At 60.0% G+C, this 27,356-nt stretch overlaps 2 protein-coding genes across 8 annotated transcripts in view; both read left to right on the top strand.

The window, feature by feature from the left end:
- Positions 1 to 15,690, top strand: part of Rasa3 (RAS p21 protein activator 3) — a 117,792-nt gene extending 102,102 nt beyond the window's left edge. For 3 of the 6 annotated variants that reach the window (XM_078016383.1, XM_005342345.5, XM_040281765.2), the window contains 10 exons: positions 314 to 420; positions 1,085 to 1,162; positions 2,193 to 2,270; positions 2,931 to 3,004; positions 5,367 to 5,473; positions 5,900 to 5,982; positions 9,390 to 9,598; positions 10,556 to 10,659; positions 12,989 to 13,172; positions 14,368 to 15,690. In XM_078016383.1, coding sequence (XP_077872509.1) covers positions 314 to 420; positions 1,085 to 1,162; positions 2,193 to 2,270; positions 2,931 to 3,004; positions 5,367 to 5,473; positions 5,900 to 5,982; positions 9,390 to 9,598; positions 10,556 to 10,659; positions 12,989 to 13,172; positions 14,368 to 14,443 — 1,100 coding nt within the window. In that variant the 3' untranslated portion in view covers positions 14,444 to 15,690. Of the gene's footprint in view, positions 1 to 313; positions 421 to 1,084; positions 1,163 to 2,192; positions 2,275 to 2,930; positions 3,005 to 5,366; positions 5,474 to 5,899; positions 5,983 to 9,389; positions 9,599 to 10,555; positions 10,660 to 12,988; positions 13,173 to 14,367 lie in introns of those variants that run through there. The other 3 variants (XR_013423553.1, XR_013423554.1, XR_005732257.2) reach the window with 3 other exon arrangements.
- A 106-nt stretch (positions 15,691 to 15,796) lies between these two features.
- Positions 15,797 to 25,928, top strand: C6H13orf46 (chromosome 6 C13orf46 homolog). Of its 2 annotated transcripts, XR_013423555.1 has the most exons (9): positions 15,797 to 18,412; positions 19,968 to 20,019; positions 21,079 to 21,247; positions 21,332 to 21,376; positions 22,274 to 22,321; positions 24,012 to 24,079; positions 24,658 to 24,736; positions 24,810 to 24,982; positions 25,830 to 25,928. XR_013423555.1 is itself a non-coding variant. In XM_078016384.1 (8 exons), exons 1-8 carry the CDS (start codon positions 18,094 to 18,096, stop codon positions 24,858 to 24,860), a joined length of 831 nt encoding a protein of 276 aa, XP_077872510.1. In that variant the 5' UTR covers positions 15,797 to 18,093; the 3' UTR covers positions 24,861 to 25,928. The 2 variants fall into 2 exon arrangements, 1 of the variants encoding a protein (XP_077872510.1); XM_078016384.1 differs by having other exon boundaries at positions 24,810 to 25,928.
- Positions 25,929 to 27,356: the final 1,428 nt, after the last annotated feature.

The following is a 27,356-nucleotide window of genomic DNA, read 5'->3' as shown; positions in this document are numbered from 1 at the left end:
GATCCTGGTGAGTGTGTCCTCCCAGCCCCAGAGGGTACCATGCCCACTCTCGTAGGGTCAAGGAAGCCTTTCCCAGGAACAAATAGGAAGTAAAAATAAAGAACAGAACTGTCCTCCCACCCCAGGTGAGAGCCAACCACCAGTGAGGCCCCCAAGGCTGGTGGGTCAGGGTTGTGACTCCAGATGGTGCCCATGGTGACCGTCAGACAGACAAGACTGGGGCCAGGCACGAGGCCCTAGGAGGACAGGATGATAGGAGTCTTTGGGTGGCTGTGCTGCGGCACCCCACTGAAGCGGCGTCCCCTGTCCCCAGATGACCTGGACGTGCGGTACACAGCCGTGAGCAGCTTCATTTTCCTGCGGTTCTTTGCTCCTGCCATCCTCTCCCCCAACCTCTTCCAGCTGACACCTCATCACACGGTAAGAGGTCAGCCGTGAGCTAACCTGTCCTCCCCTAGTCTGGCCAGTCCCCTGAGCCTGCGCACACGTCAGCAGGGGAGAAGGTGTGAAAGTGGCTGGGCTGCCTCTTCTCTGTCCACAGAGACGTGCAGCAGACTTTCTGCCCCAACTTCTCTGTGTTGCTGGAGGGATCCACAGTTGGGTGTTGTGACGGGGGCCTTGGCTGTCACCATGGGCCCTGTGAATACCTGGGTGTGCTTCCAATTCTGTGCACACTCATGCCTCTCTTTGTGTCAGACATGTGGCAGGCCCTCTCTGGTGCTGAGGTGGCAGTTGAGGGTGCCCAGGGGCAGAGGCTGGAGAGACTTTGCGTGGTGGCCCTTTCTGCTTCCCTCTGCCTGTGCAGAGTGGCCCTGGCTCATCTGCATCCAGGGGGGAGGGCTGGAGGAGGGAGGGTCCAGCACCCAGCTGAAATGCAGGCCATCTGGGGGAGACACCGTCCCAGGTGACTGGGACCTTCTGGAGCCCGAGACCAGGAATTATCCAGGTCACCCCCGTGCCTGCTGAGGCCATGGCAGCTTTTGGACAATGCCACCCATTTTGTCCTCTGTGTGACTCTGGGATCGATCACCGCGCGTCCTAAAACTGCAGCAAGGCCATGTTTCTCTTCTCCTGCCTCCGACAGGACCCACAGACGTCAAGAACCCTGACACTTATCTCCAAGACCATCCAGACTCTCGGCAGCTTGTCCAAGTCCAAGTCTGTGAGTCTGTTTCCACCTTCCAGGAGCTCTGCTTCGTTTCTCTCTTTAGAAAGCGTAGATGAAGCGTTCACTCTCAGGAGCGGAACCCAGGGACACGGAGTGGGAGACACCCCAGCCTCCCAGGGCCTCCCGTGTCTCTGCCCTCGGGGGTGCCCACAGTGCTAGGGGCCTAGTTCCTCTGACTTCTCTCAGTCACCTGGGAAGGTAGCCAGGCCTCCAACCGATTGTCCCACCTCAACTTTGCCCCTGGTCCCCTAGTTGCAGAGCTGGGAAGGTCACCTCAACCGTGAGCCCCCAGGATGCTACGTGGGTGCACCTGTGGGTGGGGGGCTTCCTTGGCAGGAGGAGCAGAGCCCAGCCACAGCCTTGGTGACAGCCTGCACTCTCTGTCATTATCACTCCCTCAGGCAGGTGCTGTGTAGAGGGTCCCTGTCCCTAAGGGTCTTCTACCCCTTGACGCCCATCCTATTTCCAGGCCAGCAGGCCTTCTGACCCACAGCTTGGAAAGCAGGCTCTAGGGCCAGAGCTGGCTGCCAAGTCCTGACTGGGCATAGGAACTGTCCAGGGCCAGGTGAGGGGTCTGCAGGGGCTCCCTCCCTGACCTCAGGGCCTCAGGTGGGATCCCTGCAGATGAGGAAGCTTCTGCGGAGGCCCAGAGGCCGTGGCTCTCCATCCACACCAGGGTGTGGGAACCCCAGGTCTCCACCACCTCCTGTGTGCATCCCTACCCCAGGGGACCACAGAAAGGGCACTGATCGGCACCAACCCCGAGGGTGGCCAGAGAGGTTTCCCTGGGTCCCCAGGCTGTGACCCAGCCCCTGGGCAGGGCAGCCCCAGCCAGCAGGGGCCTGCTCCCGGAGGCACTGGAGCACCTGGGGGCTGTTCACAGCTCCGGGAGCCTGAGCCAGGACTTCAGCCAGAGCAGACCCTGGTCCTCTCGGGCACACCTGGGCTGACCACAGGCACCTGATCAGATCTGGGCCACCCACCCCAACCCCCGGGCATCACCTTGCACCCGGCTTCATTTCAGGCCAGTTTTAAGGAGTCGTACATGGCGACCTTCTATGAGTTCTTCAACGAGCAGAAGTACGCAGATGCGGTGAAGAACGTAGGTACACCTGTGTGCAGGGAACCTGCCCTCGGGGACCTCCCACGCGGTGGCCTGTAGGCATGCAGGCGGAGCATGCCCTGCTGGCTGTCCACTGTGGGGCAGGTCCAGGGCCACCTGGGTTCCCTGCAGCCACCCTTGAGCCGATTGTTGGCTGACGTCCATACCTGCAGCGCAGTCCTGTCCCATCGTGGCCACAGTCCCTGGTGCCTCTGTCCCAGCTCTGTTGAGGACACCTGCAGCCTGTAGCTTGGCCATCCCCACCCTCTCAAACCAGAGGGCAGAAGGGGTTGGAGCTCAGAGCAGCCTGTTGTTGGGAGGGACCCGAGAGGCCCTCGGATGGGGCGGGAAGTCAGTGCCAAACCCGGTCCCCAGGTGGGACCACTCGTGGCCAGGAAGAGTGGCGGGGCCAGGCCTGCCTCTGCCGTGTGTCTTGGGCGCCTGTAGGGTGCAGAGCTTTCCCGTGCTTAGCTCCCGTGGACAGGCCTGCAGGGTCGGGGCAGGGCTCTGCCTGGAGACTCCCACAGGCCCCAGGATGCCCCTGCTCTCTTCCCCAGCCTTGACGGGTGTGAGACAGGGCTGCAGGAGGGAGCCGGCACTGTCAGGAGTCGGCTGCAGAGGGGCTCCCCTTCTCATGGCCTGATTTCCTCCCTGCTTTAGTTCTTGGATCTGATTTCATCCTCTGGGAGGAGGGACCCCAAGAGTGTGGAGCAGCCCATCCTGCTCAAGGAAGGGTAAGGCCTCCGTCGGACTGGGAGGAGGTGGGTGGGCCTCCAGCCAGGCTGCACAGCTGCCTGTCCTTGACTCGAGGCCCAGAGCTGGGGTCTGGCCCAGGTGGACGATGGCTTGCAAGTTCCCCTGGCCTGGGGTGGGGCGGGTCCCGCCTCCTCATCCTTTCCCCACCAGGCCCCTCTGGGGAGGCACAGCCACTGTGGTTGCTCAGGGCCTCTTCTCTGTGGGCTTTGCAGAGTGTCCACTCTTGCTTCTGAGGGGTCTTCTGTCAGGAAACCAGGGTCACAGGAAATGAGATGGGCACCTGGTCCCAAGGCCTTCAGCCAGGGTTCCCTGCGGCGTCTTGGAGGTCCTGTAGGGGGAAGTGCTGTGACCTCTCGAGGTTCTACCTCAGCAGGGGCATTTCCTCCCTTGACCTCACCCCGGGGTCTGGGGCTCCAGGGGCGGCACCACACATCTGCCCCTCATCCACGTGAACTCGGGCAGATCCACCCAGTTCCTGCAAAGCTGCAGCTCTGGGCTCTCAGCTTCACTGTGCCCCCAGGCCCAGGAGCTGCCCCCGGACCTGGCCCTGTTGCTGTTTTTCTTTTAAAGCAGCCACGTGTCGATGGTAGCACAGGTGGTTTCACACAGTGCACACTGAGCAAGCCTGCAGCCCAGGCAGCACAGCCTCTGTGACCCTTCCCGGCCTGCACACTCTATGTGGAGTGTGGCGATCGTAGAGTGACCTTCTGGTGCAGGGGCTGTGAACCTTCCCGGGGCCTCTGCAGCGCAGCCACGTTCCTCCAGCTCTTCAGTGGCTGCAGCACACGGCTCACTGAGGTTTTGGTCCACTAAGACCCTTAGGCTTCTACCCCCAATTAAGCTGCCACCTTCTGCTCCCCAACTGATTGTCCCCTGCAGCGTCGTCTTGGGGATGGGTGTCTGTCATCTTGCTCTGGGTGGTCATTTTGTCCTGTGCTTGTGCACACTGTAGACTCAGGGTATAACCCTGCTCACTGAGGTTCGCTCCCTGCCGAGGTATGCCGATGCTCCTGCTCTGCGTGACCCTCCTCGTGTTGTCACCTGCCGAGATGCAGAGCCATGAGCCAGCTCCAGGGGCTTAGTGTTGAGCCCACTGTGCACACGTGGGGTGGCACACCCTGTTTGCAGCTTGGCTCCCAGTGGCTCCTACCTCCCCGGGTGCATGGTTGTGGTGAGAAACGGTCACTCGTGAGTGAGGTGTCTGGACCAAAGCTTCAGTGAGAGACCCTCACAGACCCTTTCTCCAGAGAACTGCCGACACCCTCCGGCTGCACGCACCTGCTCTCTGTGCCCAATCAGCTAGAGGTTTCTAGGAATGTATGTGCACAGAATTTGCATAAACCCCATGTATGCAGGGCCCTCAGAAAATAGTGTTCCCACAAAATCCCGTAGCAGCATGTTTGTAAGACCTTGTACCCACGGCTCATCTGTCCCCTGACTGAGGCTCTCTTAGAAGCATTTTCTGACCCTTAAGGACAGTGGTGCCCAGCTAATCAGTGTGTGTGGAGGCTGCATGGGCCCCTGGGGTCTCAGCTGCCCTCCTGGCCTCCCCGGTCTTGGGAGGACAGCAGCACGCTGTGTGGCTGGCTGTGGACCAGTTGGCCCCAGTTTCTGCCCAGACCATGGCAGAGGGTCCTGCCCTTAGCTCCCTCCAGACTGCTGCCAGGAGCGCCCGGCTCTCACAAGTGCACCTGTGCCCCGTCCTCTGGCCCACACTGTGAGGCCTTGTGCCGCCCAGCGTCCCCAGCTCCGCTCCACATTCCTCCAACAGAACACCCGTCTCCTGGTCCAGTGGCCTGGCCATCTGCAGCTCGCTCTGCTCTTTTCTGCCTCTGCCCTCCATGCACCGAGGGGCATTTCCTTCTCTTCCTGTTGGCTGCTGGCTGTGGTCAGGAATCCCTCACTCCCGTGAGGCTCCAGGGGCCGCCAGGAAGGTGTTGGGTGGGGGAGGCCGAGGTCCGACAGAAGCAGCCCGAACGAGGTGGCCTGGACACAGGAAGGCCATGCGCTCCCCACCCAGCAGGCACCCCAGGCTGGCCGTGCCCCTCCCCCAGCTCTGGCTCCAGAGCATGCCTGTGTGGCCCTGTGACCCCGGCTGCACTTCCTGCAGAAGGCCAGGCTATGGGAAGCCGGTCAGTCGGTGCTGGATGGGTGGGGGCTGGGGTCTGCGAAGCCCTGTGTGGCCTGGCAGTTCGGGGTGCTCAAGGCAGAGGCACGTACCCCCCCGTTCTAACCTGTTGAGGGAAGTAGAGGGGAGCAGCACTGTGCACCCGTCTGCCTGCGCACCGTGGCACGACAAGGGGCCTGACACTCAGTGACCACCAAGTGCCTTTGTGACAGGTTCATGATCAAGAGGGCGCAGGGGAGAAAACGCTTTGGGATGAAGAACTTCAAGAAGAGGTGGTTTCGCCTGACCAACCACGAGTTCACCTACCAGAAGAGCAAAGGTAACAAGAGGGGCCCCTCTGCGGGCTTCCCGCTCTGCTCGGGCTCCGAGCCTTCTCCAGGTCCTGCTGGGGAAGCCTGGCAGGCAGGTTTGTCCCCAAGCACAGGTCCTTGTCCTGTAGCCCTGGCAAAGGTGGGGAAGACTCCTCGGCAGGAATCCCACCTGTTGGGGAGGCCTCCTGGCTGTACTTGATGTCACTCTCCGAGTCCCGCCCCCCCCCCCCCCCCCCGGCCGTGGGGCTGGTTTCTCTTGGGTCTGAGCAGCTCACCTGAGGACATTCTAGCAAAGACTTCCTCTCCTAAAGATGTGGCCCCGGGCTGGAGGCAGGCCTGGGGAGCACCTGGCTCCTCCCTGCAGGCCTGTGGCCTCTGGGGTCCTCCACTCTCTGGCTCCAGGCCAGGCAGCACTCATGCCCTCTCTGCCACAGGAGACCAGCCCCTCTGCAGCATCCCCATCGAGAACATCCTGGCCGTGGAGAGGCTGGAGGAGGAGTCCTTCCGGATGAAAAACGTGAGTGCAGACCTCTCCCCCAGGTGCGTCCCTCCACCTGGTCCAGGCCCAGACCTCCCTTCTCCTGGGCTCACCAGGCCCAGGGAAGAACCTGAGGGGAGCCGGGGGCTGAGCTGGGCCAGGTGCTTCTCAGGCCAGTTCCAGAGGCCAAGGGGCCTGGCCTGTGTCGGTCAGCTTTCCCTAACTGTGACCAGCACCTGAGATGATCGACCTGGAGGCAGGAAAGCCCTGTTTGGCCTCACAGTTTCCCTGGTCACCTGGCCTTGTGGCTTTGGCCCTGTGGTGAAGCAGAGTGACCCAGCAGGGAGTCTGTGGTGCAGCAGGCAGCTGCCTCATGGCAGCAGGAGGCAGCGCTGACCAGGAAGGGGTCGGATCCCAACAGCCTCCTGGAGGGCTGTCCCCAACGACCTCACTACCCCCTGAGGCTCCACCATCAGCTAGAGTTTGGGGAACACCTAAGACCCCTGGTCCCCACAGGCCACGTCCATCTTACATGGGTTCAGTCCTTGTCCAAGAGTCCACATCGCCTCACCAGTTCCAGCATGGCTCCAAAGCCAAGTCCAAAGTCTTCTCTTAGACACCAGGCCAACAGCTCTGAGCCCTGAAAAATTTTAAAAAACCAAAAACTTACATAATGGTGCAGGGCAATCATTCCCATTCCAAAAGAGAAATTAGGGACATAGAAAGGCTGCAGCAAGACCCACACCCAGCAGGGCACAGATTAAATCCTGGGGCTCCATGTCTCGTATCTGGGACTCGGCTTGGGCAGCCCTGCCTGGTGGCCCTGCTAGCTATGGTCCCTGTGGCCACTCCTGGCTGGCTCTGCTCCCTGTCTGAGCTTTCCACGGCGATGTTCTGTGCTCCTGGAATCTCTTCATCCCCAGGTCTCAGCTCAAGCTGCAGCTTTACTCCCATGTGCCACACGTGGCCCTCCGGGCTGCCTGCAGGGACTGCTGCCCTGCCACACATGCCTGCCTCCCAGACCTGCCTTGGAATCAGTGGAAACCTCTGCTGCTCCAGGCCCTTACATTCTGTGTGCCTGCAGAACCAGACCCCTCGGTGATGCCAAGACCTCCAGGGCTGGAGCAGGGGCAGAGACCCTTAGACCATGGCTGCAGTGGCTTCTGAGTACCTGGGCAGCTGAACTGGGAGGCCACGTCCTGGGAGACAGTTCCCAGGCCGACCTAGATGAGCTGGTGCTGAGACACTCCTCTCAGATGAAATTCTGAGCCTGTGAGGGTGGGGTCTTGCTGAGATGCCCTCAGATCATCTCTCTTATCATCCACGTGCCAAGTTACAGCACCTTTTAGTGTCACTGATTTCATAAGTGATCACTGCTTCCTGGGCCCCAGTTGTGCACATATTTTTCTGCCCAAATTTCAAGTTTTTCAGATCTTTCGGTTCTGCTCTTTCTTTCTATTTCTCACTATAAATCTGGTTAAAAGCAGCCAGCAATGCCCATGCCATAGCCTGAATGCTCTGCTGCCTTGAAATTTCCGTTGCCAGGTTGATCAGTTCCCCACCTCTGTACTCGGCCTGACAGAAAGCCTCAGGACTTGAGCAAAATGTAGGCGATTCTTTGTCAGAATACAAATTGAAGGGCTCAGCCCTCATTCCCCCTTGAAACCTCAGGAGCAGCCTTTGCTGTCCACATTCCTATTGGCACCCTGGGCTTCTAAACTCCACCAGAATCTCCCATTAAACAAACTCTGCTTCTCCAGCCTGCATCTCCAAACTTTCCAAACTCCTCCTGCAAATCAGTTCCCAGGCTCCTGAACCACGTGGTGAGGTGCATCACACTTCACCTCTCAGTGCCGACTTCAGTGCTAAAACCTTTTCATTGTTGTGACCAAATCCCACGACAACAACTTGGAGGAGGAAAAAGTCCCTTCGAGGGTGCCAGGAACAGGTCCTGAGCCTGCTGGGACTTCCTCTCAAACCTGGTTTTGCTCTGTGTAATTCTGAACTTAGAGAAGGATGCACAAGGACAGAACGAGGGGTCCCAGGCACCCTTGATCTGGCTTCACTTTACCCTGTGTGCTTGGTCATCCTTGGTGTCCTCGCTCCTCTGTGTGTGACGGCTGCATCTTTCCTGAACTGCACGGGGACTTCAGTGTATGCTTCCTAAAAACAGTTCTCTTCAGAACCACATTGCGGTGGCCCACACCAGAAATCTCCCTCTGGCCAGGCCAGCACATCCCCCTCGTACTCACAGTGGCCACCCTGCTCCTTCCCAGGCGGGTGCACGGAGGGCTTCCGCTGTCACCTGCTCTCAGACCTTCCCTGTCCTGCTGGGTGACTCAGGCCTGGTGTTCTACATGCCTAGAGGCAGCTTGTTTTCTAGTTGTCCATCAGCTTGGCTTTCTGGCCCCTGTGAGTGCCCAGCCCAAAATGATGGTCAGGTTGCTGTCCATGGGGATCGTAGCCATGAGCACACTCCTGCAGAGGTGGGGTTTACACACACGGGGACGGGGGCACAGGGTGTTCCCATCTCCCAGTGAGGCCCCAGCTATTCACCCAGGAATATGGAGCCAGAACTCCCCCAGCCCAGAAGGGCTATCACCTTGGATAGCCACCGGAGTCCTGCCAAGCTCTGGTCTGCCCACCTCTCCAAGCACCATCTGGGTGCAGCTTGGCCTGTGCTCCTGGGGTCACCTGACCCCTCTGGCTCCAGGACCTTTGTTCCCGCTGTCTGCTGCCTGGGAAGCCATCTGTCCCCTTTCTGTGCTCCACCTCATCGACCCTCTCCCTGCTCTGCCTAATTAACTTCGCCTGTCCAGAGCTCAGCAGAGGCCTGCTCAGTCTCTCCTGACCTGTTAGGCCCTGGCCCTGACTCGCTGTTTGCTTTCATCCTTCCCCCTGGCTGCAAGTAGCAGGTCCCTGGGACCCAGGGCAGTTGCTGGCACTTAGTAATGTTGGTGGAGAGAGGCAAAGGCGGCCTGGGCAGCCTCATGAGGAAGAAGCCCCTGAGTGGAGCCGTCCATGTGGTCAGGTGGGCACCAGGGTACCAGAGGGCAAGGACAGCTTGCCAGACCCTGAGGCAGGGCTCCATGTGCCAGCCAGGTGGACAGGAGGAGCTTCATGACACCTGTGGCCAGCCCTGCAGTCCCAGGAGAGAAAGCAGGTGGGTGGGGGATTTCAGCTGAGGCTTCTGAGGCTGCAGGGCAGAGTGTGCCTGGCTAGGCTCACCCTGGTGGCCAAGTTGCAGGGGCCTCCCAGCTCCGCCTCTTCTGTTCCCACAGCCCCATCCTGTGGCAGAGCTGCAGGAAGGCCCTGGGCCCATCCAGGTTTGCCTCAGCCCTGGCCCCTTGGGGCCCTTCCAGCCAAGTGTCCCTTTTCAAGCCATTGATGGCGTCTGAATGCCTAGCTCCTCTAGTAGCCCTCCTGAGCCCACACTGTGCCCTCAGATGTTCCAGGTCATCCAGCCGGAGCGTGCGCTGTACATCCAGGCCAGCAACTGTGTGGAGGCCAGGGACTGGATCGACATCCTCACCAAGGTGAGCCAGTGCAACCAGGCACGCCTCACCGTCTTCCACCCGTCTGCCTACCTGAACGGCCACTGGCTGTGCTGCAGGGCCTCCTCCGACACTGCCGCCGGCTGCACCCCCTGCACTGGGTAGGTCTGGGCCCCTGCAGCACCCGGCACCCAGCACCCCCACTCAGCCAAGCACAGTCACCTGGCTGCTGTGCTGTCCAGGGAGTTCAGCCAGGCAGGTCTCATGTCCTCTGCAGAGTCCCCACTGAGGGGGCACCAGGGCGTGGGCCTCTGGGAGGCCGTGTACCTGCAGGGAGCTCCAGGCCATGGAGGTTCCTCCCCAGCCCTTGCTGGGGCAGAGCCGACCTTGGGGAAGTGGTCAGCAGGCAAAGGAGGGCTTGAAGCTGAGGCGCCCACTTCTCCTGAGAGCCTGGAAGTGCTCCATCTCCGCTCAGAGCCCCACCCAGACTCTCCACCAGCACCTCTGCGTGGACACTGAGGCCGGCATGGCAGCTGGGCCTCCTGTGGCCAGGGGGCCCGGCCTCCCTCGGCAGGGCCCCTGATTAGCTCTCTCTGCCTTGTCATATGAGGAGTATGACAGCCTCGTGTGACAAGCCCCCCAAAGTGTACTTGTCACGCAACCTTCACGTCTGGCTATTCGCTCCCCAAAGCCGTGGAGGGTGATAGATGCAGAAGCCAGGGCCACACCTGTCAGTCCCCAGGCCTCTCTCCTGTCCTCACCCAGGTCAGGACAGGAACCCACAGCCTCCTGGGGGGAAAGGAAAGCTGACCTGTCCTCTGGGCAGGTGAACCTCTGGGGATGTGCCCAAGCCTTACACCAGTCATTTCTGCCCCGTCCACCGTGGTTGGTCTGGATCCATGGGTCCCAAGAGGCCCCACTGTGGAGGCTGGACTGTTCTCCCTCACATTCTCCACATGTCCTAAGCCAGCCTGGGGCCACCCTGTCACCAAGGTCAGGAAAAGGTTTTAAATATCTTCTCCCCAATTTCTTTCTTACTTGATTTTCTTAAAAGTAATATGAGTAAAAGCATGTCTAAGTCGTGTTCTTTTCTTTTTATTCTTTCCCTATCTGGGCAGTGGCCTCCCAGCAAACATCCAGCTGGACATTGACGGGGACCGGGAGACGGAGCGCATCTACTCTTTGTTCAACCTGTACATGGGCAAGCTGGAGAAGATGCAAGGTGACCACAGCCCCTGCACGTGTCGGGCCAGGGAGCTGTCCCAGGCACAGGCCATCTGCAGGGTCCGTGGGGTGTCGTGGGCAGGCTACAGCCCTGGGGATAGGAAGCTGTTTGCTGGCCAGCCAGCACTCTAGAGAGAGATGTGACATTTCAGCTCAGCAGTCTGGGCAGGACAGATTAGGTGGCACGGGACCTGCTCTGTTCCTCAGTGGCAGGCAGATCCAAGGAGGGAGGCAGGGGTGTCTTCTCCATGCGGGGTCTGGGAGAACTCAGATACGCTCATGTAGATCACAAAACAGCCCTCAGCCCACGGAACAAAACATAGGAGGAAGTCGAGTCGAGCCGTTAGCCTTCCTTCCTCCCTGCTTTCCTGACCCAGCCCAGAAGGCCATGCACGGGGTCCTGGGCATCATGTCCCACCCATGTGTGAGAACAGCTCCAGGCTCACACAGGCTCACATGCCTGTGCACACCCAGCGGTAGCATGGTGCCCAGTAAGCACAGCATGCGCAGGGCCTGGCCCTGCCTGCACCACAGTGCTGCACACTGTGCCTGGCCTCTACCCTCTACCTGGAGTGCCCTCCTACTTCAGTCCAGCCAGTGCCTGCCCTTCCTGTGAGTCTGTTCCTCCTGGGAGCTTTCTCCAGCCCCCCAGCCCCATGGCCTGGGTTCACCCCATCACTCAAGTGCAGCCCTTTCTGGTCTGTTCACTTTTAGTTGTTATCTGGGGCCTTTTGAGAGCAAAGGAAACATCCTTTTTACCCCAGGACTTGGCACAAAGGGGGTACTTGTCCTGTTGGATGGATGGATGGATGGATGGAAGGAAGGAAGGAAGGAATGATGGCCAGACGGGAGGGAGGGACAGAGGAAGGAAGGAAGGAAGGAAGGAAGGAAGGAAGGAAGGAAGGAAGGAAGGAAGGAAGGAAGGAAGGAAGGAAGGAAGAGGTATATAGATAGATGGATGGATGGATGGATGGATGGATGGATGGATGGCCAGATGGGAGGGGGAAGGGAGGAAAGAAGGGAGAGACAGGTGTATAAACAGATGGATAGATGGATGGTTGGCCAGATGAGAGAGAGGGAGGGAGGGAGCAAGGGATGAAGGAGGAAGGAGGGAGGAACAGACAGGTATATAGATGGATGGATGGATAGGTGGGTAGATGAATGCATGATGCATGGATAGATAGGTAAGTGGATGGATGAATAAAAAATGGACAGATAGACAAATGGAAACAATTATGCTCTCATCCTTCCTCCCAATAACCAACAAACCGTCTTGATAGCAAGGGCTCATTGCTGTCAACGCAGCTAGACTCTCAGCTCACTCTGCCCACATGCACCTTACAGGGCGTGGAGTCCCTGCATCCTCCAAGCCTCTGCCTGAGATCGCGGTGCTTCTTGACAGCCTTCTAGTTGGGCATCTCCGATGGCTGCGAGACACCGTCTCCCCAGACACATGACCATGGGGCCTGTGCGGTGGTGTAACAAGTCCCTTTCTGCCCAAGACCTAGCCTTTGGTGCTGGAGGGCTGTGTTGCCATGCCTTGGCCACAGGCCGTGGTCAGACCCTGGCCCCTCCTGGCGCTCCTGTGGCTAGGTCTCTGTGGCCCCACATCTGCAGACTCAGTGCAGGGTCATGGCATTCTGTCCTGAGGGCTAGTGCTGGGCTGGGAAGGTCGGCCAGTGCAGAACGGCTTGTCACGATGGTGGCGAGAGTAGAGACATCTCTGTGGGGGATGGCAGGCTTGCCGGGTGTGCTGGGGGCAGGCCATGTGTCCATCCGTGCAGTGACACAGGGACCTGCTTGTTAGGGCTTTGGGGAGGCTGCTCATGTGAAACGGAGCCGGTGTCTCCCGCAGGGCCTGGTCCCAGAACTCCATTTCACCTTGATCAGTTCAAGGACACTGTTCACAGGGCACCAGGCCCAGGGTCCAGGCAGAAGTGGTTTAAGTTGTTACTTTGTGTCCTCGTGAGACAGATTGGCTCAGGGACGCCACCTCTGCCTCCTGCTCTGTCCCTCCGCCTAGTCAGGCCTTGCGGAGCAGCCTTGGCTCTGCACCCTCACCAGCCCTCCCAGGAGGGCAGGGACACGCTCTGGCGCCCGCCACCTTCCCCCACAGCCGTCCTCTCTGGACCTGTGAGGGGAGGATGGCTGGGCCGAGACAGGCTGGGCCCAGGGGCTGCAGGGTGGACACCCATGCTGCTCTCACTCACGGGCCCAGGGCCAGCCGTTCCCCGAGGGCACTGCTGTGGGAAATGCATGCCCTGGCAGACACCCCACGAAGGGGTGGTGGCCACAGGGACACCCACAGTGACATCCCTGCCCCACAGAGGCCTGTGGGAGCAAGTCTGTGTACGACGGCCCCGAGCAGGAGGAGTACTCCACGTTCCTCATTGACGACCCCCAGGAGACCTACAAGACACTGAAGCAGGTCATCGCAGGCGTGGGGGCCCTGGAGCAGGAGCACGCGCAGTACAGGAGGGACAAGTTCAAGAAGACCAGATACGGGAGTCAGTGAGTGCCTCAGGGTTGGGGCTGTGGGCAGGGTGTGGCCAGTCCACCTCAGACCTCTGATGGTGCCCACCTGGGGAGGAGGCCGGGCCTCCCCAGCCTGTCTCGGCCAGGGTCTGGCCCATCTGCCTCTGCATCACACGCCCTCTGCCATCTCCCAGGTCATGGCACAGGCTGGCTCTGGAGTGGCCACATTCTTGTCCCAGGAGGGAGGGGGGTAGGGCGGGCGGATGCTCAGGACTGAGCCGGGTGGACCGCACCGACCCATCACCAGCGATGGCTGGCAGGTAGCCTGGCTCCCAGCCCCACTTCTGCACAGGAGCAGAGGTCATGGGAGATGGAGTGAAATGAGGTGAGGGCTAGAAGAGCCCAGAGCCAGGGGAGTGGGCGTCTTGACTGTGCCCATGCAGCAGGTGCCAAGGGACGCCATGACAGAGCCAGCACACAGCCTAGAATGGGTGGGTGAGCCTGCAGGGAAGAGGCCGGGGTTCTGGGAAGGATCAAGTGAGGCTCAGGGAGAGTGACCACTCCCCACGTCCTGCTGGATAGAGCCCGAGCACCTCTAGGGCCTCCAGCCTTGAGGCAGGTCTTGGACACACCTGGCAGGGAGCCCACGTCAGCAGCCTTGCAGTCTAAAGCCAGGGGGCTGACCGCAGCCCAGGAAGCAGAAGCCTGTTCTAGGGGAGGTGGTGCACCCAGAGCAGGCAGCGACCCACCCCAGACACCCACTACCCAGCACCGGGCATTCTTCAGCCACAGGTGGACAGAGCCCGCCTTCCCCACGCTCACCACACACACTCCAGAGTGTACCACGCTCCGTGTGCACACAAGTCCAGCCTACACACGTGAACCTCATGCATCACAACATGTGATCCGCAGCAGGGGTACACTGCACGCCAACATGTGTGCATGCTGCATGCACCTCCTTGAGTGTGGATCTGCACACGTGTGTGCACACTGCATATGGCATACACACGGCACCTCTCTCCTTCCAGGGAGCACCCAGAGTGGGGACCTCCTGTTCATGAAGCACTCTATCCCCACTTCCTCCAGGGACACACAGAGTGCAGAGCCTCTTCTCCCTCATCTTCCGGGAGCACCCAGAGGAGGGAGGGAGCCTCTGCTCTGCCTCTCTTCCAGGGAGCGCCTGGGTGGGAGCCTCTTCTGCCTGTAACTTTGTCCTCTCCCCGTCTCCCAGGGAGCACCCCATTGGAGACAAGAGTTTCCAGAACTACATCCGACAACAGTCCGAGATCTCCGCCCATTCCATTTGAAGTGTGTGCAGTGTTGGAGGGTGGCACCAACCTGCTACACAAGGCCACCCACCACCCTGAGCGGCGAGGGAAGCAGAACCGATGGAGCCTGCACAGCCCAGCAGCTCCCACAGGACCAGTCCTGGCTGCCAGGGCACTGCACGTCTCCACACAGAACTCTGACTCCTGCTTTCCTCACCTGCCAGTGCCGAGTGCTCTGACTGGCCTCTGGAGTGTGGGGTCATGGTCTTCTCATTCCCTGTGTTCTGTGGAGGTGCAGGGGTCAGACGAAGGGTCAGGAAGCAGGGACTGCCCAGTACTCATCCATCCCTCCTCTGGCCTGGCCCCGGCTCTTCTGCTGCGCCCCTCCAGACGTGAACAGTGTCACTGCATCCCTGCAAGCCTCCTGCCCCCATGGCTGTGACAGAGGCCTCCCGGTCTGCTCCTGGCTGAAGGGCCTGTTTGGTGGCTGGAATCCCTGAGGGTCCTGGGCTTTGGGGGCCTGGTCCCTTCTGCAGAGTCCAGGCAGGGAGAGGCAAGATTCCGTCTCCTCTGGCTGACTGGCCAGCCCCAGCCCCGGCACAGCTGTCCTACTGTGGGTCAGTCCCCAGTCCCAGCACAGCTGTCCTACTACGGGTTGGTGTGGGGAACCGTAGTCCACTTGCCTGCCACCCCATGGGGAGGTTGGGGGAAGATTTTTGAAAAGTGCATTTTTCAAGCCGTCTTTCTTAATGTTTTTAAAGGAGTGTTTTTAATTAGCTCTTTGATGTAAGGTAACTTAGAAGATTGGAACCTTTACCTGCTCAAGAGGGCTCTGAGAGGCAGATAGCCAGGAACTGTGTCTCCAGCTGCCAGAAGTCTCCCAGGGACTGCTGTGGCCCCGTCTCGGGAGCCCCAGGAGGTGAAGGGCATGGCCACGGCCAGAGCTGCTGTCTTGGGACAGGAGGTCGGGGCAGGAGGGCAGGCCTCTTCCGCTTGGTGGCACGCTGCTGTTGCAGACCTTGCTCTCCAGCACCCCTGGCCTGTGGCAGGGGTCCTGGGGAAGCACTGAGGCACATGTGGACTTCCTGGTCCAGGCTTTCCATCTAGGGACAGATAGTCACATTATTTCTTGTCACAGAAGTAGTGGAGGAAAGTGTAAAGAACCTCTGGACACATGCTCTCAGGCTGCGATTTTTAACAGGGATTTGTAACAATGTTTCAGTTTATAAAATACTAATAATTTGCAATGTATTTTACTGGCCCATTAAAACAGAGGTTTTATTCTTTCTGAGGACTGGCCTGTTTTCCACAGGAGCCCACGGGTCACTGCGCTGGGTCGGGGCACCAGGTGGGGAGTGGCAGGTGACAAGAGGGTCTGATGACAAGTGGCATCCCTCTGGCAGGTGACATTCAGGTGACATGTGGGGCTTTAGGTGGGAACTTGGCAGGAGAGGCGTTGCCCAGGCCTTTAGACAGTCCCCGGGAGCTTTCTGAAGATGCGTGGAGCTGAGCCGTGGCCCTGGGGGTGGAGGGGTGGGCACCCCGGGACGGGGGGAGCTGCCGTCTGCTCTTCTGCTGCCCCTCCTGAGGCCAGGAGAGGGTCAAAGGGCGTAAGGCCAAGACCCCGTGGCTGGGGCCAGGGACGGCTGATGTGGTTTCTAATTTCTTTATTCTTTTCTCCATTTTGTTTTTCTTTACCTTTTTTCTTTTCTTTTGCTGGGGGGCTACTGGGGATTGAAGTCAGGGACACTCGACCACTGAGCCACAGCCCCAGCCCTATTTTGAATTTTATTTAGAGACAGAGTTTGCTGAGTTGCTTCTGCTTTCTTTATTTCTTCCTTCTCTCCATTGGGTTTCCCTCTCTCTCTCTTTAATTCCATCGGTTGGCTCCATCAGGAGGAAGGTCTTGGGTCTGCCTCTGGGACTCAAGTCAGACATTTCTTGGGAGTCATCAAGTGGCTCAGGACTGTGCCCAAAAGGCGGAGGCTGGATTGTCCCTGGTTGGCCTCCTCCATCCACAGGAGGTCGGGGGTGGGGCAGGGAGGGCGTGGCCTCTTTCCAGCCCTGGTGAGCATCCCGGGCTGGGCTCTGGGCAGCACCAGGACCAGAGGACCCAGTTCACACTGGGGTGTATGAAATCAGAGTCAGGGTGAGAAGGAACACGGAGGTAGGAGGCTGGCCCTGGAGGAAGGAGATGCCCTAAAGGCCCCGTGTTCCCCAGGAGGGGTACAGAGGCTCCTGGGAGACCCGTCCTTCTGCTCATTCCTCTTGCTCACTAGCCTTGGGCCAGTGACCTGTGGCCTCTGGGACGCAAGAGGCTCCAGGCCGCCCCAGGAGGACCCGTGTGTGGAGGCTCCCTTGCTTCCTCCAGGTGCCATGAGCTCACCCTGGGTAAGCTGGTGGTTAGGAGGTATGGGCATCAGCGGGTCCCGGGGGTGCAGAACAAGCCCCTCAAAGTAAGCTCCTTGGGCAGAAGAGTTATTTTGAGCCCAAGGCACTTTAAAAAACCAGCAAGGAAGGTACTCTGACCTCCCCCCTCCCAGGAGAAGATGAGGCCCCAGCAGCAGTTTCTGGAGGACCGCACGCCCACACAGACCTGGTCCAGCGGATCCTGGTCTTCCCACTGCTCCCCCACTGCGCCCCGTGACACCAAGCTCTCCCTCTGCCCCGGGAACAGCCCCACCTCTGGGCCCCCTGGTGTCAGGCAAGGGTGCTGCATGCCTGCTCCTCCCCAGGACCTGCCTCAGTGGGATCCACAGCCTCACCCACCCAGCCCTCCAGGTGCAGGGCGGCTTCCCTCCCTACCCCTGCTCTGTGTGGCCAGCTGGAGCAGAGGAGCAGGGCTCTCCTGTGGGGCTGCACTGGGCTGAATGTGCCCCCAAGTCACATGTTGAAGACCCCACACCCAGCACCTCAGAGGCTCCATGTGGAAGCAGGCCTTGGCGGAGGTCGGAGGTAATATGAGGTGCTGGAATGAGCCTCATCCGGCTGCCGGGTTCCTATAAGAAGAGTCAGGCCCAGAATGGTGGTGCATGTCTGCAATCCCAGAGCTCCAGAGGCTGAGGCAGGAGGGTCACAAGTTCAAAAACAGCCCCAGCAACTTAGTGAGTCCCTAAGCAACTCAGCCAGACCCTATCTCTAAATAAAATATCTATTTTTAAAAAAGAGATGGGGGAGTGGCTCAGACTTAAGTGCCCCTGGGCTCAATCCCCAGTACCAAAAAGTAAATAAGTAAAACAAAATAATGAAAAAGAAGTCAGGACAGAGACCTCCAGGGATGGCCACGTGCAGACACAGAGACGACAGCAGCAGCCTCAGTCGGAGGCGCCGCCCCGACCCTGCCAGGGACAGTCTGCAGAGCTGAAGGGGTGCGTTCCGGGTGGAGCCACCGGCTCTTGTCCTATACAGGCTGGTTTCCACAGCAGCACGATTCCAGCCTGCCACCGAGGGCTGTCCAAGCCCTCCTCTCGGCAGAGCACCTCCACGTCCCTCTCTGGGGCAGGAATCCTCTGGCCTTGCCCTCTCCTTCATTTTCCTGAGTCTGACTCAGCCCCACGTTCCTGGCCCAGGCCACCACCTACCCTCATCTGCAGGAGAAACCCAGGCAGCCGAGCCCTGCTCCGAGCCCTGGCTGGCGGGAAGGCTGCTCTGGGCTGGGCCTGCTGACCCTTGACCCCTGACCTGCAGTGATGTCACAGCAGCTCCGCGACAACCACCCCCATTCTGGCGACTCCCTGGAGCAGGGACGACAGGGAGAGAGGGGCAGCAATGCCCTCAGTGTGAGGCTGTGCAGGCCACAGCTCCCTCCTCCCGCAGGCAGAATGGAGAAGGATCCAACCACACACAGGAGGCACCGGCCAGGCCCTGGGGCCCTGCCCTCAGGAGTGGCCCCTGGACATCTCAAGGCAGCCAGTGAGGGGACCGAGCTCCAGAGGAGCCGGAGCATGGGTGGCTTGCACCAGAAGGGAGACCCCCCAAGCCGCATCAGGAAGCTGCGCAGGGAGCCAGGTAGGAGGGTAGGAGGGTCTCCTGCGGGAGGGCCCCTTGGGCCAGCAGCTCAGGAAGGGATGGATCCTGAGGACACCCACCAGGTGCGTCCCCAAGAACAGGGTGCTTCCGGTTCCAGGCTGCCTGGAGCCGTGGAACCACCCCCCCACACTCCTTGCCAGATGCTCCCGAGAACTTCAAAGTCCCACAGTAAGCTCAAGAGCAGTGGCGCGTCCCCTCCGCCTGGGTAGGCCTTCCTCACCTGCTGTGACAGGCCATTCACAGGCTGGTCAGGAAGCAGCAGGAATGGCCTCCAGGTCTTGTCCTCAGCCACCTCAAGCAGCAGCCCTGAGACAGATGACAAAGGACCCAGGCTCAGGCTGATGCCCTGGGTAGGAGGGGTGAGCCCCCCAGCAGGAGCAGGTAGCAGGATGCCTGGTCTCCATGGAGCTTGACCCTGGAGGACGGGCAGAGTGGACGTGGCATCCAGCAAGGGATGGCTGGCCAGAAGGCTCCTCCATCTGCAGGTCTTCCCTGGACCACTGGGCTGGGCTCAGGGCTTGCCGCTGGCCAGTCCCTGCAGGAAGCCCTCCAGGACAGGGCAGTCCCCAGTCCCCAGTGTCCTGGCTGTTCTTCCATCAGAACCATCGTTGAAAGCTTTGAGACTCCCCGGCCACACGCCTCTCATCCCAGTCACCCAGAAGGCTCAGGCAGGAGCATCCCACGTCCAAGGCCAGCCTGGGAAACAGACCTAAATTAAAAACTAAAAGGGGCTGGGGGCAGAGCTCACTGGTGGAGTATCACGACGTTCAACCCCGTGCCAGACAACAAACACGTAAATGATGAGTTCCCTGGGCTGCATCGGCTCCTGGTGGTTTGCAGGAGAAGGGGCTGCAGCAGGGAGCGCGGTCACAGCACTCAGACCTGGCTGGGGCCACACAGGACAGGAGAGGCCCCCGGCACCCAGGCCTGGGGCGGCACCCGAGAGCCCAGTCACCTGACCCTGACCCTGACCCTGACCTGCCTCCTTAAAGGGCTTGCACACCCACATGCGGGTGCCAGGGACCTGAGTCAGGAAGCTGCGGTGGAGGCCCATCCCTCCAGAATCGCCAGGAAGCTGCAGGGGCCCCTCGCCTCAGGCAGACTCAGGGTGCTCCTGGGCCCTGCCTAGGAGAGGGGGCTGCTAGAGCACCTGGCTGGGGGCCAGAGAACGGGTGGCCCTCCCACCTCCTGTCTTCCTGCAAAGGGAGCCTGGGGTGACCAGAGGCCCCTCCCCATCCTGTTCCTGTCGCTGTGCTGGGACGGGGGTTTCTAATCCTCGGGCCTCAGACGTTCATGTGAGGGCCTGAGTCCCACAGAGAGGGCAGAGCTGGGAGAGGCCTGCGCTGCAGGCGAGATGGGCTCCCGGCTCATGATGGCCACGCCCCCTGCTGCCGGTGGTCCTGAGCACACTCCAGGAGGGGCTTCAGAGCAGGACCGTGCCTGCAGGTGGCCAGCCCTGGGCTGGGGCAGGCTGGTCTCAGGAGCCAGGGCCCATGTGCCAATGGCACTGACCAACACTGTCCTTGCTTCTCAGAGTCTGAAGACCAGGGGCAAGACCCAAGGAGGGATGCAGATGATACCATCTGGTAAGCAGGTGTGTGTGTGTGTGTGTGTGTGTGTGTGTGTGTGTGCAAGAACAGACCCCCACCAAGGCCAGGCTTGGGAGGGACCCAAGGGAGCCGGTGTCCTGAGAAGATCCACCTGAGGGCCTGGGGGCGTTTAAGAATTCACGTTTATTGGGAGGGACTCCCCACAGAAACAGGACCCTCTGTCCCCTCCTTGCGGCCCATTCCAGCTGGCCCAAGTGTCAGAGCCAACAACCCCACAGACACCCTGGAAAGGAGGTGCTGGACCCAAAGAGGTCTCATCTGTTTGGGTGGGAGCAGGCCCAGTGGCTCCACAGAGGGAGGCCGCCCCAGCCGGGCCTCCCACCAAGCATAGCACTGCCCTCTGCTCCACCCACCTGGGAGGCTCCAGTCACTGAATCTCCCAAGAATGTTTCTTGGATACCAAAATCCAACCCACCACCACGGGCCAGGAGTGGCCTTGTGGAGACCAGGGTGCTCAGCCACCAGTGTGGCTGGAGGGCAGGGGGCCTGGGGGAGTCCCGGAGCACCCTCCCTGCCCAGCTGAGTGTGGGCGGCAGGGCTAAGCCAGGAGGCCCACTGTCCTCTTGGAGGAACAGTGAAACGCTTGCCTTTACCCCACCCATGTCTCCCCACCCGATGCTGGAGAGGCCCCTCGCTGCACCCTAGATTCAGCAGAGTGCTGCAGGGAGGGTCACCCAGGTGGTGCGGGTGACTGGCACAGACCCAGCCCAGTCTCCATGGCAGCTGGTCTTCAGGCAGAGGTAGCCATGCACTTGCTGATGGTAGTCACCTCTGTTCAGCAATTTTGGTCCTTGGAGCAGGTGGGACCTGCTTTCTCGATAGCCCAGTTAACTGTGAATAGCGTTGCCAGCAGGATACTGTCATTCAGGGTGTGGCTGGCTTTCAGTGCCAGGAGGGGACCTCAGGTCCAGACCCTCACCCACAGAAGGGCCCCTCACAGACTCACCTCAGCTGGGTGCCTGTTACCCAGCACTGGCACGAGGAACCCCAGGCAAAGGCATGACACCTTCCCTGCCTGGTTCCCTTCTCTCACAGTCAGGCAAATCTAGAGGAAGACAGGAAGGAAAAGAATCAGGATGCCCTGGGAAGCCTGGGCCACGAATGTGGGAAAACGGAGTCAGAGGTTGAGAAGAGCGACTCAGAGACCAGCACCAAGGAGGAGCAGGCAGGAGCATGTGCAGGCAGCGGCGTCCTGGAGGCTGAGGTGAGCCCCGCTTGGTCCCGGGGCCCTCCGCCATCTTGGTGGGGTCTGCTGATATCAGCCTGTGGGTGTCTTCTTTGGCTGCAGGAACAAGAGCTGGACTCCACGAAGCTGAATGATCTGGAAAAAGAGGCAAGAGCTTCCTTTGGTGACAGGAGCCAGCCCGCCCGGCCATGAGCGCCCTGCAGACGGGTGGTCCTGGGGTCACCTCAGCAGAATCCATGCTGTAGAGCTGCCCCCGGCCCTCCCCTCCATCCCCCTCCATCCAGAGAGGCCGGGGTCCAAGCCTGGCCCTGCTGTCCCATCCTCGCCCACTTGCCAAACAGTGCAGGCACTAACGGAGTTGGGTCCTGAGAGGAGCTGACATTCAGCCGCCCTTGGCCAGGAGAACACGCCCAGAGCCGCCTGCCCAGATGCAGTGTTAGGGGTTCTCACAGACACTTGATGCAGGAGGGTGCTTCAGACCGTGTGCTCGTTGTGGAGAGGGTGGGCATGTTGCTTACCAGGATTTTACAACAGACCACCCTTGGTGTGGTCATGGGCCAGCCAAAGTGCCCAGATGGAGACCCTGAGGCAGCTATTAGCTAAACTGCAGGGCCACTGCACCCCAGTGGAGTCTGCCACTGGGTGCAGTGTGGCTCCAGGTGAATCTCTGGAGGCAGAATCCAGCTGAGCAGGCCTGGGAGGTACCTCCCCGAGGTACGGCCACTGCCCAGAGGCCCTGGTGGGTGAAGGTGTGGGAGACCCTCTGAAGTCTCAGGTACCTGATGGGAAGTGAGTAGGGTGGATGGGAAGGCCATAGTCCTCCCTCTCGCTCCCTGCCAGAGTCAGCCCCACAGATACCTCGTGGCCACACTGCCATTAGCCCTCCACCCAGCTTGGCAGGACCCCCACCCTGAGCATCACCAGCTTCTGATACCCTGTGGAACCTGCCCTGGCCTGCCTGGCTGCCCAAGGCCAGGAGCTGCAGCCCTTCCAGGAAGTCTTGTTCTTCACAGCTCACCCCAGCTCTGTGATTTCCACCCACAGAAACCATCTGCATTTGTGGAGATTGACCTGGGAGATCATGCCGAGGAGGTACACATTAAACCCCTCACCACCTACCCAGAAAGTGCCTGTGCCCAGACTAGGCTGGGCAGGTTGGGGGACTTGCCCACAGCAGGCCTGTTCAGAGGGTGAGACAGAGACCCAGGACCAGCAGCTCCTTGGATGCTCCACGGTGATGCGAATTGGCCTCCCTTATTCCCACACCCATGTACCCTGGGGCTGTATTCTAGGGCCTGGGTAACCCACTGTCTCCAGAACCTCTTGTGGGATCACACCAGGTAGTAGAAAGGGTGAACCCTGGAGATTTGGACCCCCAAAATACCTTCTGTGCCTCAGTTGTCTCCTCTGCCCAAAAGAGACTGTAGCAGTACCCCCAAGTTGTTTTGTAGAGATCTCAGAAGAGTGCACCATACCCAGAAATCCACCGTATGAAGTATCACCACCATGACATGACTATCACAACCATCAACATTGTCATCTCCAGCACTGTCAGCACCATCACCACCCTCAGCCCCCCACCACCAGCAGCATCACTGTCATCCCCACCAGCACCACCCCTCATCCCCACTATCATCACATCATCTCCCATCAGCACTACCATCACCACTATCACCATGACCCACAGTGGCATCATTATCTGTACCTCACCACCATCACCATCATCATTACTGTCACCATTACACCATCACCATCATCATTACTGTCACCATTACACCATCACCATCACCATCATCATTACTGTCACCATTACACCATCACCATCATCATTACTGTCACCATTACACCATCACCATCATCATTACTGTCACCATTACACCATCACCATCATCACCATCACCACTACCATCACCATCACCACCATCACCACCATCATCACCATCACCACCATCACCACCATCATCACCACCATCACCACCACCATCACCATCATCATCACCACCATCACCACCATCACTACCACCATCACCATCATCATCACCATCTCCACCATCACCACCATCTTTACTGTCACCATTACACCATCACCATCACCATCACCACCATCACCACCACCATCACCATCACCATCACCACCATCACCACCACCATCATCATCATCATCACCATCACCATCACCACCATCTTTACTGTCACCATTACACCATCACCATCGCTGTCATTATAATTATCACCATCTTCTTCATCACTGTATCCTGATAACCACTGTCGTCACCATCCCCACCGTCAGCATGACCACCCTCACATCACCATCACCGTCTTCATCACCATACCTGGATAGCCACTGTCACCAGCACCAGCACCAGCACCATTATTCCCATTGTCAGCATCATCACATTGTCACCACCATAATAAAAAGACGAAGTTGACATGAGGCTCGTCTAGGGCCTTGCAACACGAGGGTTCAGTTCTCTGCTCTGGCCAGCAGTCACCATTTTCCGAGTTTCTTGAAGTTCTCTTCTGGAGAGTTTCAGTTCTGTCTGAGAGTTGGTTCTTCTCCCTGGGGCACTGTTTCCCTCAGATCACACCCTCCTCCTGGGGCCCCCTGGGTTCCAGGGATTCCAGGGGGTTCAGCCAGCAGCAGAGTTGCACCAGTTGGGATCCCTGTCAGGTGGAGGGTGCTGGAGCCGTGGCCTCTGGGACCCACCTCCCCTGGCCTAGTCCTAGGCAGACCCCACCGGTGGACACCCCAGCCCTCTGAACCTGCCTGCCTCTCCCACAGGTGACCACCTGTGCTGTGAGAGAAGAGAAGTGGGGCGAGATGGACATCGGGGACTTGTCAGAAGACGAGTGAGTGAGGGCCTGTGGGCTTGCACGGGGAGGAGGGCAGGGCTTGTCCTCTCTGCAGGGCACACTGGACCCCCAGTGCCCCTCACGTGGGTGCACGCAGCGGTCAAGCATTCATTAGACTGAAGGGACTGAGAGCCAGCACCCTATTTCCCTCTGACCCTACCCTACTGAGATGATGGGATTAAACCCCCGTGTGTTTGGCTCTGAGTCCAGGGCTCCTGCGGAGGGAAAGGGGGGGCTGCTGCCTGGCTGCAGGGAAAGGGCTGGCTGCCATTTTCCAAGTGGCTCCCTTCTGGCCTCCTGGCTTTGGGGCCCCTGGGCAGGCTTAGCTCCTCCCTGATCTCTCCTATTGAAGGTTCCCTCTGGCAGAGAACAGGAGACCTGGGGCTAGCTGGAGGACAGGGTAGCAGACTGGCTCTGCTGGGGTCTGCTTCTGCCGTAGCCTCCAGGCTGTGGACAGAGTGCCCTGGGGGTGGAGTGAGCACCGTCCAGGTGGGGAGCAGGCTGGAGCACCCGCCGTGCCCGGCAGGGCCAGGCAGGGTCTTTTCTTTCCACAACACCCTACTTTTGGCCTCTAGGACCAGGACCAGCTGGGTGTGCTGTATCCCTTACCCCACCAAAAGGAAGGCGAAGGGGTGTGCAGCAGCCCTGGAGAAGGTACTTAGCTCCTGGAGAAGAGGGAGGGCCGGGTGGGGAGAGCACCGGTGGTCACACCCTGTGCCCTTCCCAGGACCCCTCGGACCCGGCTCCCAGGGACTCTCTCGGCATGGGCCAGAGCTGAGAAGGAGGGTGAGAGGAAGCGGTGATGCCAGAGGCTCCCAACCCTCCCCCAGAGTGCAGCCCTGAGACCATCGGCCGAAGCCCTGGACACTGGGCGCCATGTCCTACTTCAAAAGACACAGGGTAAGTTGGCTGGACACACTTTCTCTGAGGTGTGGAAAGGGGCAGGAGTGTGGCTCAGCCTCACAGGCCATGTGGTCAGGGACTGTCGGTGACCACACTCAGAACTGCTGAGGGGCCAGGTGATGGTACCGGACCCTGCAGTGGGGAAGCCGCCCAGCAGCCTGACATCCTCCTGTGACAACTGCCTGGAGTAGCCCTGACGGAACTGGAGGACGGGGACCCCAGGGCTGCACTGGGGAGCAGTATGCGCTCAACTTGGCAGAGGAGAGAGGGACCCCCCTTGGGCAGTGGTCAGCATGCCCGTCCCCCGCTCCCCAGCATCCCCAGCTTTCCTGACTCATGGCTCCAAGGGGCTCAGTGCTCAGGGAGGTCCTCATAACCCAAGCCCAAGCCCCAGGCAGGCCAAGCAGGGTGCTGCAGGGTACAGCCCTCCTCCATCTCACCTCAGTCACGTGGAGTTCCTGAAAACTGACCCTTATTCCTGGTCCAGGCTCCGAGCAGTCCCACCCTTGGGAAAAGGCCACACAGACTGTGGGGCCTGCAAGCAGTGAGCAGCCTGGGTCCCTCACTGTGCCATGAGTAGCCTTTAGGGAGCAGGCCTAGACCCAGGCCCTTCTAGAGCATTCTACCTGCACTGGTGGGCCCCATGTCCCTTGGTGGGTAAGGAGGCGAGGTGCGTCTTCTGGCAGCCAGGACAGGTGTTGGCTGCTGCAGGTCGTCCTCAGTCCTGTCCTGTCACCTTCAGGAAGCAGCCCCTCTGTTTGCACCAGGTCCTGCAGTCCTGCAGGTCTCGGCTGGCCAACAGCGCCCCCTGGTGGCAGGCTTTCCCACACGGCTCTGCTTTCAGTCCTAGGAAACACCATCCAAGAGGGGCTGCTGCACTGGACGGGACCTACCACAAAGTTTACACTCCTCCACTGCTTATTCATTAAAGGACAGGCCAGGATGTGCTCGGTGGCTGGCACTTAGTTCTGACTCTGCATTGGAGCCTAGGGGGCCAGGCTCTGCCTGGGGGGCCTGGGTCCTGCCCAGCTTGACTGTGGGGCCCCAAAGCAAATCCCCACAAGCTCTGCACAAAACAAGAAGCAGAAGCACAACCCCTCAAAGGAAGACCTCAGTCCCCGAGTGCCCCACAAGGGACAGGGGGATGTGCAGGCCAGGGGAGGACAGATGTCTGTGGGCCATGGCAGGCAGGGCCCTGCAGGGCAGCGCATCTGATCTCTGACTGCCAGAAGGCAGGGAAGTGCAAGAAGTCCCCTGGAGAGATGTCCAGGGAGACACAGTGGGGAGGGGGACCTCCTGCCTCCCTATGCCTCCCTACAGCTGAGGCTCCCCCTGGGACTCAGAATTCCCATAGGGATACCCAGGGTGCAGGGGTACCCGGGGTGCAGGGGTACCCAGGGTACAGAGGTATCTGGGGTGCAGGGTTACCCGGGGTGCAGGGGTACCCGGGATGCAGGGATACCTGGGGTACAGGGGTATCTGGGGTGCAGGGGTACCCATGGTGCAGGGATACCCGGGGTGCAGGGGTGCCCAGGGTGCAGGGATGCCCGGGGTACAGGGGTACCCAGGGTGCAGGGATACCCGGGGTGCAGGGGTATCTGGGGTGCAGGGGTACCCGAGGTACAGGGGTACCCGGGATGCGGGGATACCCGGGGTACAGGGGTATCTGGGGTGCAGGGGTACCCGGGGTGCAGGGGTACCCGGGGTGCAGGGGTACCCATGGTGCAGGGATACCCGGGGTGCAGGGGTGCCCGGGGTGTAGGGATGCCCGGGATGCAGGGGCACCCAGAGTACAGGGATACCCGGGGTGCAGGGGTGCCCAGGGTGCAGGGATGCCCAGGGTGCAGGGATGCCCGGGGTACAGGGGTACCCGGGGTGCAGGGGTACCTAGGGATGCAGGGGTACCCGGGGTGCAGGGATACTGGGGTGCAGGGGTACCCGGGGTGCAGGGGTACCCAGGGGTGCAGGGGTACCCAGGGTGCAGGGATACCCGGGGTGCAAGGATACCCGGGGTGCAGGGGTGCCCAGGGTGCAGGGATACCCGGGGGTGCAGGGGCAGAGACAATGCTGGGCTAGGAGGCCTCCGGAGGGGGTGATCCAAGCTGAGATTCTCAGGGTCTTCTCCACTGGGCAAGCCTAATCATGGAATATTTGGGGACTCAGCCCACTGACTGGGGCCCTCTGAAGGGTGGGAGAGTGTCCGGTGGAGGGCAAGAGCCAGCCCCCGGGAGGAGCCCAATTCATTCATCCAGTTTGGTTCTGACAGACACTGGAGGGATCAATAGGAAAGGAAGACCATTTCACACTAGCAAACCCAGAAGTGCAGAGGGCAGGGCAGCGGGCAGCTGGGCAGTGGACCTCCACAGTGCTA

The sequence above is a fragment of the Ictidomys tridecemlineatus genome, chromosome 6 (genome assembly GCF_052094955.1).
Source record: "Ictidomys tridecemlineatus isolate mIctTri1 chromosome 6, mIctTri1.hap1, whole genome shotgun sequence".
In the NCBI taxonomy this organism is placed as follows: Eukaryota; Metazoa; Chordata; class Mammalia; order Rodentia; family Sciuridae; genus Ictidomys; species Ictidomys tridecemlineatus.
Note: the sequence above shows the minus strand (reverse complement) of the source record. Positions and strands in the feature narration are given on the sequence as shown.

Excerpts from the sequence above, each read along its gene's own strand:
- C6H13orf46 (XM_078016384.1), top strand. The coding sequence starts at position 18,094 with ATGTCACAGCAGCTCCGCGACAACCACCCCCATTCTGGCGACTCCCTG. Across the intron at positions 18,413-19,967 it reads GAAGCTGCGCAGGGAGCCAG|AGTCTGAAGACCAGGGGCAA; the intron begins GTAGGAGGGTAG and ends CTTGCTTCTCAG. Across the intron at positions 20,020-21,078 it reads GATGCAGATGATACCATCTG|TCAGGCAAATCTAGAGGAAG; the intron begins GTAAGCAGGTGT and ends CTTCTCTCACAG.